The sequence below is a fragment of the Anguilla anguilla genome, chromosome 12 (assembly GCF_013347855.1).
Source record: "Anguilla anguilla isolate fAngAng1 chromosome 12, fAngAng1.pri, whole genome shotgun sequence".
In the NCBI taxonomy this organism is placed as follows: Eukaryota; Metazoa; Chordata; class Actinopteri; order Anguilliformes; family Anguillidae; genus Anguilla; species Anguilla anguilla.
The window spans coordinates 36,114,545-36,130,593 of record NC_049212.1 but is presented as its reverse complement, the minus strand read 5'-3'; the positions used below and the strand labels follow the sequence as shown (position 1 = coordinate 36,130,593).

General features: G+C 44.2%; 2 protein-coding genes and 1 long non-coding RNA gene across 3 annotated transcripts in view; 2 read left to right on the top strand and 1 right to left on the bottom strand.

Moving 5' to 3' along the window:
* The first annotated feature begins 40 nt into the window (after window positions 1-40).
* n4bp2l2 (NEDD4 binding protein 2-like 2) lies at window positions 41-7,247 on the top strand. Its single transcript, XM_035383902.1, has 6 exons — window positions 41-163; window positions 1,096-2,333; window positions 3,003-3,124; window positions 3,341-3,429; window positions 3,892-3,968; window positions 4,190-7,247. The coding sequence occupies exons 1-6, from the start codon at window positions 161-163 to the stop codon at window positions 4,383-4,385; spliced, it is 1,725 nt and encodes a 574-aa protein (XP_035239793.1). The 5' UTR covers window positions 41-160; the 3' UTR covers window positions 4,386-7,247.
* A 780-nt stretch (window positions 7,248-8,027) lies between these two features.
* LOC118208920 lies at window positions 8,028-10,946 on the bottom strand. Its single transcript, XR_004761654.1, has 2 exons — window positions 10,849-10,946; window positions 8,028-8,559 (listed from the first exon to the last, which is right to left on the bottom strand). It is a non-coding gene; the product is annotated as an uncharacterized LOC118208920 (long non-coding RNA).
* pds5b (PDS5 cohesin associated factor B) overlaps window positions 8,495-16,049 on the top strand; it is a 48,659-nt gene continuing 41,104 nt past the window's right edge. Inside the window, 1 exon segment of the mRNA XM_035383901.1 lies at window positions 8,495-8,600. The gene's annotated coding sequence lies outside the window, so the exon portion shown is untranslated.

The following is a 16,049-nucleotide window of genomic DNA, read 5'->3' as shown; positions in this document are numbered from 1 at the left end:
AAAACGAAAGAGGTAAACTGAACTCTACTGGCGTGACGTAATTTGCCTTTCAGGGTTCCTCGTACTCACGTGACAACGACGCAGCTAAATACTTCCGGCGTGGACAGCTATCATGACAGTGTATTATGAAAAAGAATAATGTGCTACTTTAAAACGTTTTATGGTAAGCTCACGAACTGGACCTGTTTACAGTTGTCGCTAGCTACAGCCGAGAATGAGTTTAGAATGAAATCGCTGAAGATATAGGCAGTCATTTTGGAAAGCTATTCAGCTAGCTAGCTAAGTACAACACATGCTGATAGCTATTTGCTAACTACTGTTAGCTTGTTGGCTAAATAACATGATTTTATCAGCATCAAAATGTATTGTATGATATGTAGCTTGCCAATGTTTCTGCTAACTTATGGTTATTCTGAGAGAGCTACTCAATGTTACCTGAGATGCTTCAGTAAAATATACATCTATATAAACGGATGGTTTGTGAAAATACACGCTGCGTCTAAGTCGGTCTAAATAAGAGCTTCTGCTAGGTTCATCAGAAGCAGCCGTTACTTAAACAGTACTAAAAAGAGTTCTTAGCCCTGTGTGTTCCTGAAAAAAAATTGTGTTACCAGTAATTTCATTCTAAAATCAATTTTCCTTAAAAAAAAAGTTAGCCTATCTGTCTTCACTCATTCATTAGTTCCGAAAAATGATATAGCCTAATACCTCGCCATGTTCTCTGACCTATAATACGTTTTAGCCTCTGAGATACTATAACGTTCGCATTTAAGATTTTACATGTGGCGTATTTAGAATTGTTGCGCCATACCGGGAGATTTGTTGTTAACATGCGTCTTTTTTGCACTTTTTTTTGCCTTCACTTTAATTTAAAACCATTTCTAGTTCGTTATGTGGTCTTTTGCACGATCATCTAGACTGTCAAAAATTGTTTTGAATAGGCCACAACTTGTCTCTTAGTCGTCAGTATTTGATCGTTAACAGGTGCATTTCCAGGTATATGCATGTAGAGCAGTTTTGTGTCAAGAGAAAGTGTACTTTTCTTTTTTATATAAAATAAAATGTTATCAATGTGTTACCTTCTCCTCTGTCTAGATGCTCAGAAGTGATGCCAGTAAGTCCAGTTCTGGAAAGGAGGACGGAGACATCAGTAAACATTCACCGAATAAACGGGGATCGTCAGCTTTGGTCTCAGATCAGAGAATTGCCCGGGGCTATGGCAGCGGTTATGGAATTAACGGCAACCTTTTGGGATACCGAACCCAAGGTCGGAGTGACACTGCAGGAAATGTGGATGTTGCCCCTCCTGCAGACGGTGTGAATGGGGAGAAACAAATTTTTAGAGATGGGACGTTGAAAGATCGAAGGGTCGTCATCAAGCAGCTGGGCATTAGCAGCACAGATTTTATTGGGCCTCTGTGTCGGCCACAAAAACCCAAGTCTAAAGCGGAACTGAAATCTAAAGCCAAACCCAAGCCTAAAGCGAAACCCAGGCCTAAGGCTAACTTTGAGAATGAGCTCAGCGAGTTCTACAAAGAACTGGAGGAGCTTGAACCGGCGGACTGCGTGGACGGCAGCGCAGACGAGCGCGCGGACGAGAGCAACTCTGGGGCCTGGGCAGCCCGAAACCCACCCCCCTGTGGGGAGATGAGGTTTCCCAAAGACCGGGACAGCCGCTGGCCTCATGCGAGCAGGTACGAGCCCGACGACTACTGGCAGCCGAAGAGACACCGGCCCAACTTTCAGCAAGGGCCAGACTGGCAGGGACCAGACCCACCTTTCCACTCAGACCAATGGCAGCACTCTCAGGCTTTCCGGGGTCCCCACTGGCCCCCACACCACAATTTCAACAGGTCTGGGTACTACAGGCCCGCCGGGCCCCCACCTCCTCCCCATCCCCCACCAGGTTTTGGGCCCCGAAGGAGCACATACTATGACTCTCCCGAGGGTGAAAGTCAGTGGGAGCCCCCCCAGTTTCCTCAGGGCCCCAGGTGTCCACCCTTCCTTGGCTTTGGTGGTTACGATGCTCCCCAGGACCGCGGTCCTCCTGCATACCCTCCCGATGGCTTCGATGGCCGCAGAGAGGACGGGGGGAACGGTTTCTCCTCGTACGGGGAGACTGCCTGGCCCCAGCCTTGCATGGACTCGGACTGGCGCCAGCACCACAGGCCAGAACCGGGACCGGGACCAGAACCAGAACCAGACCCAGACCCAGACCCGCAGCAGCAGTGGCACCAGCAGCCACACGCGGACTGCGACTATCGCCCCGCCCCCCTTCTGCTCCTCATTCTGATGAGGGGGTTGCCAGGGTCAGGGAAGTCCACACTGGCCAAGTGAGTTGTCATGGAAACCTAGAGAGAGTTTGATTGCACTGTGCAGACCGCACCAGAGAGAATACAGTACAGAATATGTGTTCAGTTATGGGCAAGTCTGGGTACAAATGAATGAACCCCTTTGTTAGTGTGTGTGTCTGTGGGTCAGTGTTCATAACTCCTGGTTTGTCTACGCCCATGGCATAAATTTCTTGACCTTTGCATATTTTTTTTTTTTGTTTAGACATAGCCATTTGATATTTTTTTTAAGTACCGATGCACCAACATGTTTCCTGCCAATGTGACTTTCACACAGGCGAAGTAGTCAACCAGAGCTATAGTTTACAAGTTTCTCATGCCAGATGCTGTCTTAATCAAAGCATGTTCAGTTAATAAAAAATGTTTTGATTAAGATTGGATCAGTGGATTGCCAGCAATTTAATTGCTGACAGAAAAATGCATTTATAAATAGGTTTTCTTAGCATGAATAATTTTGTAAAGTGTGGGTGGATGATTAAATGATGATCCACCAAATGCAAGAATTTATGGACACAGGAACTGGGCTAATAATTTATTTCTTGGTCTTTAACTGACAATTAACTGGTCGACAGTTTTATTTTCTTTTTCATTATGTCAGGGTCAGTCAATGTATCCATTGGTCAGCAGTGTAAGTTTGTGTTTTTTGTGTAGGAAATTGCTGTCCTCTGGTCCCAACGGACTGGTTCTTAGCACGGATGATTACTTCGTTGATAACGGATACGCCTACAATGCCTCTCTGATCGGGGATGCGCACGACTGGAACCAGAACAGAGGTATTGCAGTGCAGTGTCATCTGAACTTTACACAATTAACAGCACAATCACAGTTTCCTGAGGCCATATCTTAACCTTGCTATTCATATCTTTCTTTCTATTCCCTTCATTCCTCCTTCTAAAGTTTTAACATTTTTAAGTTATATTAATAATGACGTAAGATGCTGAAATAAATGGGTACTGACATCCACCGGCTGTTTGTTTTTAATCTCACAGCCAGAGAAGCGATGGACGATGGCCGTTCGCCTGTAATTATTGACAATACTAACATCCAAGCCTGGGAGATGAAGCCCTATGTGAAAATGGTGAGCCGTTCTCCCACACTTCTGTTGCAGAATTTACACTGAATATTTTGTTGCGATTTCATGATGCTGTTTTGTATGTTTTTATTGAGGGCAGCTTATAGAGACTGTGATAAGTTTTTATTTATTTATTTTTTATTTTTATTTTTTTTAAATATAAATACAGCCCACAGCTTATTTCCATGCCTCATAGCTGATTTTGCCATAGGGCACATATGACACATAACTGCACTAAGGTGCACACAGTGTTGGTATTTTTTAAACAGTACTGAACAATGTAGAACTGCACCACGTGCATCTGAGTGGATGGCATTCATTTGCACATCATGTCTGCAGTAGTAACTAGATGTAAATTAGCTGCTAGCTAACTCTGGTGCAATTACTTTTTAATTGTGCACTGTCCCTGTAAAAATAAACAATAAAATAAATAAGCTGTTGGCTTCCTGTTTTCTGCTGTCTCTGCAGGCCATAGAGAGGAGATACACCATAGACTTCCGTGAGCCTGACACCAGCTGGAAGTTCGATCCTTTTGAGTTGGAGAAGTAAGGTTCTTTACCGGTGCTTTGCTTTTGCTGTCCGAAAGATGCCATTTACTGGTAAATGAGTAAAATAGGAGAAATGGAGAAATGCACTGCTGATCATTGTAATGTTTTACTGTCCGTCCACGGCCAGGGGTCCTTGCCCGTATGCTGTAGCTCATGATCTTCTCCCCCCCCCCCCCCCCCCACCTCACCTGCCCCCCCCCCCCCCCCCCCCTCCCCAGGAGGAACAAGCACGGCGTCCCCTCCAATAAAATCGCTCAGATGCGGGATCGCTTTGAGCTGCCCATGTCTGTGGACATTGTGCTGACCTCTCGAGACCCGCCGCACAAGAGCGCATCGCCGCGCCCGCCGTCGCAGTGCCCGCCGGCTCAGTGCCCGCCGTCGCAGTGCCCGCCGTCTCAGTGCCCGCTGAGGTAGCGACGCTACGCCATTTTGATTGCGTTTGATTTAGACTTTTTTTTTTTTTTTTTTTTTTTAAATGAAGACACCAGCATATTTTCTACATTTATACAGAAATTTCCAATCTTTACTTTGTTTTTCCAGATACCTGGAACATCCGCAAATTAGTTTCTTACCAAAATTTTTAAAAAGTGCATATACGTGTGAGAACTCTCTGATTAATTGCAAATGGAGGGATATCATGTTATGTCATGAAACATTGCTGTTAAATCTGTATGAATTTGTCTCGTGTGCGCATATCACTGTGCACTGTGTCTACTGGTCTGATATTGTGTCTGCCGGTCAGCGTGTGTGTAAGCAGTTCCCTGCAGCACGCACTGTAACACAGAGGGTAGGAAGACTCATTCTCGGCTCAGACTCAGAGTGTGTTCGTAGAGCCGGCCCGTATGGAACACGAAGGGACACCTTCGGCTAAGAGCGGCCATTAGTGTTCCAGGAGGACGTGTTCTGAGGGTGGAGTACGTTCCTTAGCGCAGGCTGTGGTTTTGGCGGCCGAGGGCGAGAAATGCTTTTCCATTTAGGGTGTCGCTAATTAATCTCATACGTTACAGCCGTGTAGCCGCACATTAGGGCGTATAGTAGAAGAGGAGATGTAATTCAGAGGGACGGAGGTGTAAAACAGGGCGGCGCTGCAGTCTTGATTAACTCAAGTTTAGGAAACCATGCTAGATTACATGGGCTAGAGAAGCTAATACATCTGTGTGCTGTAGGTGGAAGGGGCCTCATACAGAAAATGCTACTGAAGGAAAGAATGACATTCTGTGGAAGCCGTTAAACTCATTGAAACTGCTATATGATGTGAAAGAGAAATGGGGAAGAATACATCACAGTTTAAGGGTTAAAGGTTTTCACAAGTTTTAGATTTTTCTTTCTGGAGATTTACTATAAACCCGCTAGACTCAGCTATGCTCCAATCGGTGTTGCCGGTGAATCTGCTACAGGGCATAACTAATGCTTTCTGAAATTCCATGACTCTGGTAAAGGGGGGGGGGGGGGGGGGCTCTACTTTTGGTATATTACCAAAAAAAAAAAAAACCTTTGGCCCATCTGCTCAGGGTGGTACCCAAGAGTTCCATAAATTGTGTTGCCAGGTCAGTTTTGAAATATTCTAGAGGTTTCCAGCAAATGTTCTCTTATACCACATAGCGTCATTAGAGACAGGCTTTTTCAAATGCATTGAGTGAAGAACGTCAAAATGGCCTATTCTGGATTCAATTAAAATGTTGCATATATTACTGATGGACAGTTATCTGTTACAGGGCATGGATATGTTTCTGCCCTAGTACTACAGTGAGATGAGTGCTCTTGTTCCTGCTAAAGGTGAGCATGAGTACACTAGCAGTGACAGCATGTAGACTCTATTGGTGTGCCCTTTTGTGTGCTCAATGCATTTGAAAAGGCTTGTCTCGGTGACTGATCCAAATGCTCCAACAAAGGTTAACTGGCCAAAAGCTTTGCACTATTAAAAGATGCTTGTAATTAAACTAATTAGTCTTTAATTAGTTTATTTTTTATTTTGTAATTAGTCTTTTTTTATTTTTAAAAACTTTGCTTCTTTGTTTGCACACTTTTAAAAAAAATCTTTGTTGGGCCTGGGTGTGTTTGGCTGTCAGGTGTGCAGACACTCGCTTTACTGCTGTACCCAGTCACTTAAGAGCTCCATTATCTGTTTGCACAGTTTGCTTTGAATTGCAATACTAATACAAGGAATTAAAGCATTGCTTTTTACGTCACCAACATGTGGAGATCCTCTTAGCCTTGGGTAATTTTTTGATTTGTATTATTAAACAAACATTATTCAATATATCATGGTATTGTTCAGTATATCATGATGTTGTCAAGATTTGTATGTATTAAAATTTTACATTTTGTTGATTTTTTGTGAAGATTTTTTTGTTCCTTGTAATGTTAGTATTAAATACTAGTTTGGCTCCACGCAGTCCTGTCTGTTGAATATTTTTCACCCGGATTGTCGTTGTGTGATCGACAAACAGTCCAGGAATCGGGTGTGTCATGTTTCAAATATGTTTCTCGTAAAGAAATGCATTGCATAATGAGATGCTCTCATAGAAGATTATCTCTGTTATTAAGAATTTCTGACCAAATGTTTTGCTTTTTAGTCTTTATGTTTATCATGAATCATATGAGGATGCTTTTTAACAGAACATATAGCCTGTTTTTAACATATTTTCCCACAGGCCGGGTTATTTTTGGTTGCTCTTCGTTGAGCCTCTGTTACAGACTTGAGTCTTGAGCTTGAGGCCTGCAAGGAGAAGCAGTCTGCTGTCGCTGCATATTTGTATTTTTGCTAACAGTAAATTTATAGAAATGTTCCACGCCTACACAGGTACAGTATAGATTACATATTTATGTGATACATTGTTTTTAACACATTCCAACTCAGTCTGAATTATTACAAAACAGCTGACCATTCTCTCTTGCTAAAAATTATTCTTTCAGTGTAAATAACCAAAGGTATATGGGGGAAAATAAAATCCTAGTACCATTTGCATTATATTTACATTGACAGGTTTTGTAGCTCATTAAAAATCAAAAGAGCACTGACTGAAAGGAGGAGTTGATTCTGAACTTGATTCTGAGTCTCAATGTGATGAAATATACGCACAATATCAGCTGTAGTAAAATCAGTTTTTTGTTTTTTCCCAAGCTGTTATAGCCATCTAAAATGTTTTGTACATTTAAAAAAAACGTTTGGTCTTGGTCAGTGGTGAAAGCATTGAATTCTGCTGGGTACTTTGAAGAAGTGTTCATGTCTCAAATATTTTGTTATATTATTTTAATAAAGACGTTTGCAAACCATTCTTCTGGTAAACATAGCCATCTTAAAACATTCTGGTCACGTAAAATTTTAGGTGTCTCGACTTCATAAAGTATCTCTCCTCTGGCCTGCATGGGCTTTTCTGTGGCAAATCGCCAATGCATGCAATGAAATGGAGACACACATTCGCAACTTTCCCAACCTTACAAAACATATTCTGACCTAAACTGCTAAACTGCACCAGGGGGAGACTGTGTAATGGTGCACTTCTGCTGACTATGCATGTACAAAATGCTGCTCCCAGGAAAACCTAATTTAATACTAAATGTTTATTGCTGTTTCTGTTTACAGCCTATCGCTGGTTATACGCAAGACGTTTCTGACGTAACTTCATATTGAATTTTTATTTTATTTACCCCTCCAAATCAATGACTGGTAAAGCAGTGCGGTATTTTAAAATGACTAAAAAAATGATCATATTCATCATTGTAAAATTGCTTACATGAGCCTTATATTTTTATGTTCTCATATGTATATAATTTAGAGTAAATATTTTAGAATTTAGAAAACTGGGAAAGCTCTTTTTAAATGAGCATTGTTGTTCAGATTGTGTGTAAAACATGAATGGTATGTCCAAGCCTATAACTGAATTGCAGATTTGTGACTGTAATTATTCAAAGAGGATGCTGCTTTCCTTCACAATTTTAGTAATCTCATCATATTACAAAAAATGGCAATGAAATGCCTGAACTGTTACTCAAATGGCTTACCAAAAGAAAAAGAGAAGAAAAAAAATACAAATATCAGTTCTTCTCAAACTGTTGGATCCGTTTGCACACACGACTGTGTCCCTTTATTATGTTGATGGATGTTCCACTATCAGAACAAACTAAAATGTTGCAAAATTAACAAAATTGCTGCCATGTGCAAAATAAACACATTCCGAATTCACATTCCTTTCCTTTAGAGTAACTACTGTAATTTTACGTAGTTCGCTCTATTTTACTGTGGGTGTTGTCATATGTCGTAATGTACTACAGGCACTGTGTCATTCTTATCCACGTTGTATGTTTTCGTTTTGTCGTTTTTTTATGCTTTCATGAAAGCAGCGGTCCTCAAAATAAACTGCTCTCGGGTTGTTTGCTGCGAAGTTAATTTACACCCGTATCTCATTAAAAATGTTTTGAGAAATCCTGCTGGAGTCGCTGTTGCACCATTTTTTCGGATTTGGGCTTCTTGAATCACGCGTGTTTGTGATGGTGCTGTGTCGCTGCTGCTGGCTGTGTAGGGAGGCTGGATTGGTGCAACCAGAGACAAATTGGCGCCATTTTGAAGCCGGGAGGAGGACCAGATCTGCAGAAGGAGAGACGATTGGCCGCTATTCATCAAACTAGGTAGGATTAATTAACACCAAATGCGACAAATAAAAATCATACGATTTGCGCTCATAGACCCATTGTAATTTATTTTTAGATGTGTGAAAAACGGCAGGTTAGGAACGACAAAACGGCTATTGTGGTCCCAGGTGGTGGTGCTTCTGCACGGGGGTACAGAACGGTACTGGGAGCGGGCTCATATTTCTTTCCCGCAGAAAGGGGGGAAAATAAACAGAACAGTGAAATCGCAGTTTTCCGTTGTGTGTGTTAATGCGAAACTTCATAAAATATGTATGGTTAAATATTTTTCCCAGGCTAGTGCAGCGCTTTAGCTGTTTTCACTTATTTTAACGTTGCATTGCTTCTGTGTGTGGTAGCTAACGTTACTCCTGAGATCCGAATGGCCTTGTGGAGCGGGTGAGCTAGCCTGTTAGCCAGTTATGCTCAAGCCCAACAGTAAACACGAAAACCCTGGGTTTTGTGTATAGCCCTTTCCGAGATGGTTATTTAGGGATGGCCATTTTAAAATAGTCAGTACAATCTAGGTGGTTAGCGTTAGCTGGATAGCCACGTTGTTGTGTCATCGCATGTAGCAAGGTAATTTGTTGCCATTGCTTTGTCCCGGACAGCTAGCTAGCTAGCTAGCGCAGTCATTTATGTTCACTTTCACTACACTGTATTGGCTAGCCAGCAAAGTGTGTTAGCATGCTAACTGTCATGTTTTTAAACATTAGCGTAGTAGCTAGCAAGCTAGCAACGTACTTCCATGAATTTCGGACACTGGAGATTGACATTTTCATTGTAACTGACTACAGATTAGCTCAGTTCCTAATGATCTCTGTGAGTGGTGAGCGCGAGTGAGATATGGTATGCGTGTTGTGGTAGCTAACTGGCTAATGTTAGCAAGCCTAACGTTAACAATTTTTGAATAGTGTACCCAGGTAGTGATGTAATGATAACAGATTTATTTTGGACGACTTGTCTAATTTACCGATTAAAATGTACAGAGTTGACGGCAGTTTACAGAATGGTCATAAAGTATGTTAAGGTTGGCTATGGTAGTTTGCTTGTTGCAAAGTATCATAACGTTAAGACACGAGTTGCTCATTGGGCTTTGTATGCTCAGATCAATGAGTTGGCGAGGTTTATAACGCAGGCTAGGTTAGTTGAAGACCGTAGCAGTTAACACATTATTTAGCCAGCTAACGTTACCCCTTTACCATAAGACCAACAAGCTAAAGTGAACGTCAGACTCGTTTGCAGTGCATTTTAAGTAGATACATACATACATACAATTCATGACTAGCTTTGCGTCTAGTTAATCAGCAACAGCCAACGCTACTGTTTACAGACCAAGAGTATTTATTGATTATTGCGGCGAGAATTGTATTATGATTGTGGCGACCGTCAGGCATAAGAGCAAGCACGGTTTTTCTTTATTGCGATGCCTTTGCTGTGTAGGAAGCTGGTTAACAGTCCACGAACGTATCGCAGCTAGTTATTTAGCGTGTATTTTCACGTAACTGTATCTTGTTCGTAGTAAAGTCTCGACGATTTTTAAGAGTATTTTTAATGTAACCCATCTACACTTTTGTCTGTTCCCCTCAGATTACATTATGGCTGTCCAAAATGACTTGTATCCCAGTAGAAATTTCTTTGTCAGTTTCATCAGGTGTAACCCACTTCCTGCCAGACTGCACCATTTAGCACCTTTCCTCGTTCGGATGCCTGTTGATTAATAATGCAAGCCCGATCATGCAGTTGCGTGCTGTGACGTTTGGTACAGAATGGCTGGTCAATTTAGAATTGCTCAGTGGGGAAATGTGGAAAGTTTGACTATAGAATTTCTGTGCAAGACTTGCACGTCCCAGGTCTCTGATCCTGAAAATCACAGTCCACCAAGAGTAATGTGCCGTGGAGAAATTGTATCAAAATTTAAGCGCTCAGTAATTAAATGGCACAGTTTTTTTTGTCGTTTTCTTTGGAAATGCCTCATTCATAAAGACTGCATGTGATATGATGATAAAGTGGGTTAAAGTGTTACGAGCAGACAACTTCGTATAGTAGGTGGAGGGAATCAGACTGTTGTTCTAAACTTGAAAGTGGCTATACCTATTTAGCTTGCTACAGAAGCATCTGAAAAAGTCTGTTCTCCAAGGCAAAGGCTGATTTGGCGAAACCCACATTAAATGTTAAAATCCAATCCAAAATGACAATGCTGATTTAAATGTAATCAAATTATTGCAGTTAGGAGCGTGGGAAGTACCTTGTGTTTGACCAAGACTGTTCCGCTGTCAGATCTTTAAAACCACAGCTGAGCTCCCTCTTTCACAATGCACATGCTGTGCCTCACGTGATCGCTTGAGCACCTTCACTCGCTGGGTCGTGATAAGCTAAATGAGTGTGTCTAGTATTTATTGAAGGCGTTCCCTTAGCACGTGCTCCTGTACTTATTTTAAATGTTTGCGCCATTGATCGTTATCCGAGTGACGGCACGGTGATTCCGCCGCGATTCGGTTCTGAACCTGTTGTGCACGCATGTTTTGCATGCTGTCTTTTCGAGCCTGCTGCTTAGAGCCCCCCTCACTTTCTTTCTTGTCTCCAGAGCTGAATGAAATGCTTTAGTTTTGAGACTACAGACGGTGTTCAATGTCGGTTTTGGCAGCTGGAAGGAACGCTTCTGATGTCTTTTTTTTCAATGTCCCAGCTCCACAGCCGTTAATGTCACTAATGTCGCAGGAGGGAAATGTCCCTCTGACTGCAAAGTGCTGGCTTGCCACAGAGTTCGGAGTCACTCTGAGTGACGTGTGTATTGTTGCAGAGGATGTGGAGGGAAATACCGGAACGTCTTGTGTAGGGTTCAGATTTGAGATTCTAATAGGTTTTGTTTTTCTTTTCTTTTTTATTTTACGGGAAGCCAAGTTATGATCCCATGAGCTGAAGAGGTGCAAGTGATGTACATTTCCCAAAGAGAGCATAAATGTGAGCTAGGCAAAAAACAGTGTCCTTGTTTAATTTCAAATGGACTACGAAATTGTTGAGAAGGCCACTGCTGTTCCTCATTGGCTCCACAATGGGCCGTTAAGCCAATAAGAGGGACGTGTGTCCTGTGTTTCTGAGGAGCCTGCATTGACGTAGTTAAATGAACGTTGGTGGCGAGTGGCAAGAGGGCAGCCGAGAATTTCTTTCCGTGGGCATCGTATTTGCGAAAGTGGTGGATTGACATTTTGTACAGCGTGCGGTGCCTCTTTATATTACAAGCGAAAAACTTACTCACGACAAAGGTCTTAAAAGTGCTGGCAGGGTGCAGTCTTTCAGTGAAAGTACAAACTGCACGGCTGCAGAGACTGCCCTTTATGAAGGCGTTGATAGAATTCAACCTGGCTTATATGACTTTCTGCTTTTTGAACCTCCTCGCTGGTTTTTTTTTTTTGTTTGATTTTGAAAGCTTGCAGAGGGTTTGATTTTTTCCATTTTATATGTATTTTTTTGCTACATTCTATCATAATAACACCTCAAATCCTTGACAGCTTGAGCCTTTCTGAAATAAAAAGTGGCTGTATGTAGTATTATTGAGGTTACACAACGACTAAGTAATGATAGAATATAAGTATATAAGCCTTTTTAAGGTAGGGACACTGATATTTGCATAAATGACCCATTTCATTGTAATTGTTTATGCTGTCATGTTGATTGTCGTTGGTGTTCTGGTTTTAAGCTGATGTTTAAAACACCTTCATTGCAGGGGAGCTAATTAACATTATACTGGCAAGACTCTTCTGAACAAGACTATGGTTGTTAAAACACTCAACCTAACCACAATAGAATCAATCCCCTTCACTCTGGAAATTTTAAAAATATACAGTAGGTCTGATTTAGCCCCAGAACAAATTGCTCCCCGCTTCACAGAAACACAGTGAAGACATAATCAAGTTCAGTGAACGTTTTAAAATGCATGCTATAACTGCAAGCGAATAAAACGATCCAACAAGGCAGTGTAACCATTCTTTGGCATTTATGACCACTTTTGAAATGCATCCTTTATTTCACTCCATGGAACAGCCTACTGTTATCATAGTCTGTGTGCTTGTAGCCTTAACTGGGACCAGACTCAAATGCAAAATGGTGTTGGGGTGACCCTGAAAAATGATTGGTTGCTAAGGTGAAAAAGGTGATCGCAGTGGTCGATTAGGGTGAATTTGATGCATTTGGCTTCGTCAACTACGACTGTTTAAATTGAACAGCATTTTGCTCCTCCTCCCGCCAGCTGTCGTACCTGTGACAGGGGCCCCTGGTTGCCTAGCTGCTGGTCCAGGTGTGGCTCTACCTCGTGTGTCTCTTTATCCACAGAGTGTGTGATCACAGAAATGATTCATATTCCGAGCATGAAGCCACTTTCTTCTGTCATTATCATGGAAGGCTAGTCTTTGGACTGAGGAAGGGGCCGCACAGAGGCATTATGCCCGTCTCAGTGGTTGAATTATTATTATTATTTTTTTCGAAATGCACTGCGTTCAGATTTTCCTATGGTTGTCATGACAACCACGGACTGCGCAGGTTATCCCAGTGCTCCCAAGAGCAAATTTTTCTTCTTTTTTTTTTTTTTTTTTTTTGGAATCAATGATTCAGTTCCTTGCCTTCATTGAATACTTTCTGGAAATCGCATTGGGTGTCTACGAATACGACGTTTTCAGAGCAAAATGTACGGAATGTTCTGGAAACTGGTGTCTGTCTTGCACATATTCAAGAGCTCTGGGGAAGAGAGGGTCATGAACACATCATCCTCCCAACCCACAGTGGAGAGCAGGGATTTAATCCTAAATCGGTGTGGGTGAACGTCCTGCAGATTTGACAGCACGCTGGACAGACACGGCAATGCCCGTTAATATTTTAGGACAGCTGGGAGAAAAATGGCCGGGTTTCTTTGGCTGAATGAAAAATGCATGTCTGTAAGAGAGTGGTGACTGCTTTTCAGAGCCCACTTACGAATGTGGGGACTGAGTGCCTTGATGTCAAACATCAAGGGGACACCAGCGAAGAGGAGAAAAACGCTGTTTTAAACGCACTTACAAAACAGGGCCGCGACTTGATCACAGCTAGTGGGACGCACATTTGGTTTTTAAATCCCATGGCAACCACGCAGCAGTGGAAACGAGATACAGGGGGCGATTAGGGTGACCTCCGCTAAGTCCGCTAACTCCGTTAATTCCCAGGCCTCCCTGTGATTGGATCACCATCCAGCCCTGTCCTGAGCACTGAGGTTATCTTTTCTGCCGTAAGGAAGTCCGAACGTTCGCCGGAGAAAACCCAACATTGTTATTTTTATTTTATTTTTATTTTTTTGCGGTCGGTGAAGCCAGAAGGCGGTGTGAAGAGGGCCCGTCTCCCTCCCCTGTGTGGGCCCCGGGGGTGTTAAATTTTACGGCCTGCAGATTTCATGCTCTGCGGATGCCTGGCGGTGGCCCCTCTCCCTGCAGATGAACGGCGCTCGCTGACAGGCACTGCGCTGAGGAGAGACGCTGCGCAGCTGCTCGGCTGCAGAGTGTGTGCTAATGGGTGTCAGTGCAGGTTGATTTCCCTGTACCTGCCCTTTTGATGTCTACACATGACAACTGCGCGCTCTCGACTGAATTTAGTGTCACTACGCGCACCAGACTGCCTCGTTAGATCCCCAGCACTGACCCCCCCATAACCCCCTCAGTAATGTTACACCCGGTCTTGTCGCTCTTTCTCTCTCTCCCCCCCTCCATACCTCTCCCTCTGCCTCTTCCTCTCTCTCTCTCTCCCCCTCCCCCTCCCCCCTCTCTCTCTCTGTCCCCTTTCTCTGAGTGCAGTTGTATGTGAATGTGAGCCTGGCTGACTCCTGTGCAGTTGTGTGTGAATGTGAGTGGCTGACTCCTATGCAGTAGTGTGTGTGTGAGCCTGGCTGACTCCTGTGCAGTTGTGTGTGAATGTGAGTGGCTGACTCCTATGCAGTAGTGTGTGTGTGAGCCTGGCTGACTCCTGTGCAGTTGTGTGTGAATGTGAGTGGCTGACTCCTATGCAGTAGTGTGTGTGTGAGCCTGGCTGACTCCTGTGCAGTTGTGTGTGAATGTGAGTGGCTGACTCCTATGCAGTAGTGTGTGTGTGAGCCTGGCTGACTCCTGTGCAGTTGTGTGTGAATGTGAGGTGGCTGACTCCTGTGCAGTTGTATGTGAATGTGAGCTGGATGACTCCTGTGCAGTTGTATGTGAATGTGGGCCTGGCTGACTCCTGTGCAGTTGTATGTGAATGTGGGCCTGGCTGACTCCTGTGCAGTTGTGTGTGTGTGAGCCTGGCTGACTCCTGTGCAGTTGTGTGTGTGTGAGCTGGCTGACTCCTGTGCAGTTGTATGTGAATGTGGGCCTGGCTGACTCCTGTGCAGTTGTGTGTGTGTGAGCCTGGCTGACTCCTGTGCAGTTGTATGTGAATGTGGGCCTGGCTGACTCCTGTGCAGTTGTATGTGAATGTGAGCCTGGCTGACTCCTGTGCAGTTGTATGTGAATGTGGGCCTGGCTGACTCCTGTGCAGTTGTATGTGAATGTGGGCCTGCCTGACTCCTGTGCAGTTGTATGTGAATGTGGGCCTGGCTGACTCCTGTCCAAACTCCCCCCCCCCCCCCAGTCCGCTGGCTGTGTCTCAGGCTCTCCAGCCCGTGCAGGCCGGTGGCTGAGGCTCAATGGCTGCTCTGTGCCACTGTTTGCTCAGCGTCTGTCCCCCCCCCCGTTTCGGGCTGGCCGGGGAGCCGTCCATGCCATATGGGGGCGACGGGCACCTCTCTCCGCTGGCGGGCAGGCTGGCACAGTGGCACAGCGTTTGAGCTCCATGCCCAGAGACTGGGCCCGCATGCATGCCACAGGCCGCTGCGTTTCTGTTAATTAAGCTCTGCTTTGTGAGGACTTGGAACTTAATCAGCAGGGGGGGGGTGGGGGGGCATGGATATGTGTCTGCAGTTGCAGTGCGTGTGTTATGTGTGTGTTTATACATTTGTGTATGTAAGTAGTCCCCAGAAGAGGAAGAGCATTGCTCTTTGAAACGTTCATTGCACTCACAGCCCAGTCTGGCTGAACCTGAATGAGCAGGCCATGGGACTGCCTGGCAGGGCTCCTGTTGTTTTGAATGAATTGATTTTTACTTGGCGGTATTGTGGCTGGCGTGCGGAGGAGAGAAACGAGAAGTTGGTGTCGGGGGGGCGGGCGGCGGAGGAGGACTACACCCACGCGACGCACGCAAAAATCAGATTGGGTTATAAATACCCAGCCAGTGGTCCGGTCTGCCTCCCATGGGCTGGCTTGCCTGCGTGTTCTATTTTTAACAGACACGACGCACCAACCTGCCTTGTTAGATCCCCAGCACTGACCCACCTATAACCTCCTCAGTAATGTTACACTCGACATGTCGCCCTCGCCCTCTCCCTCTGCCTCCCTCTCTCTCCCCCTCCCTCCCTCC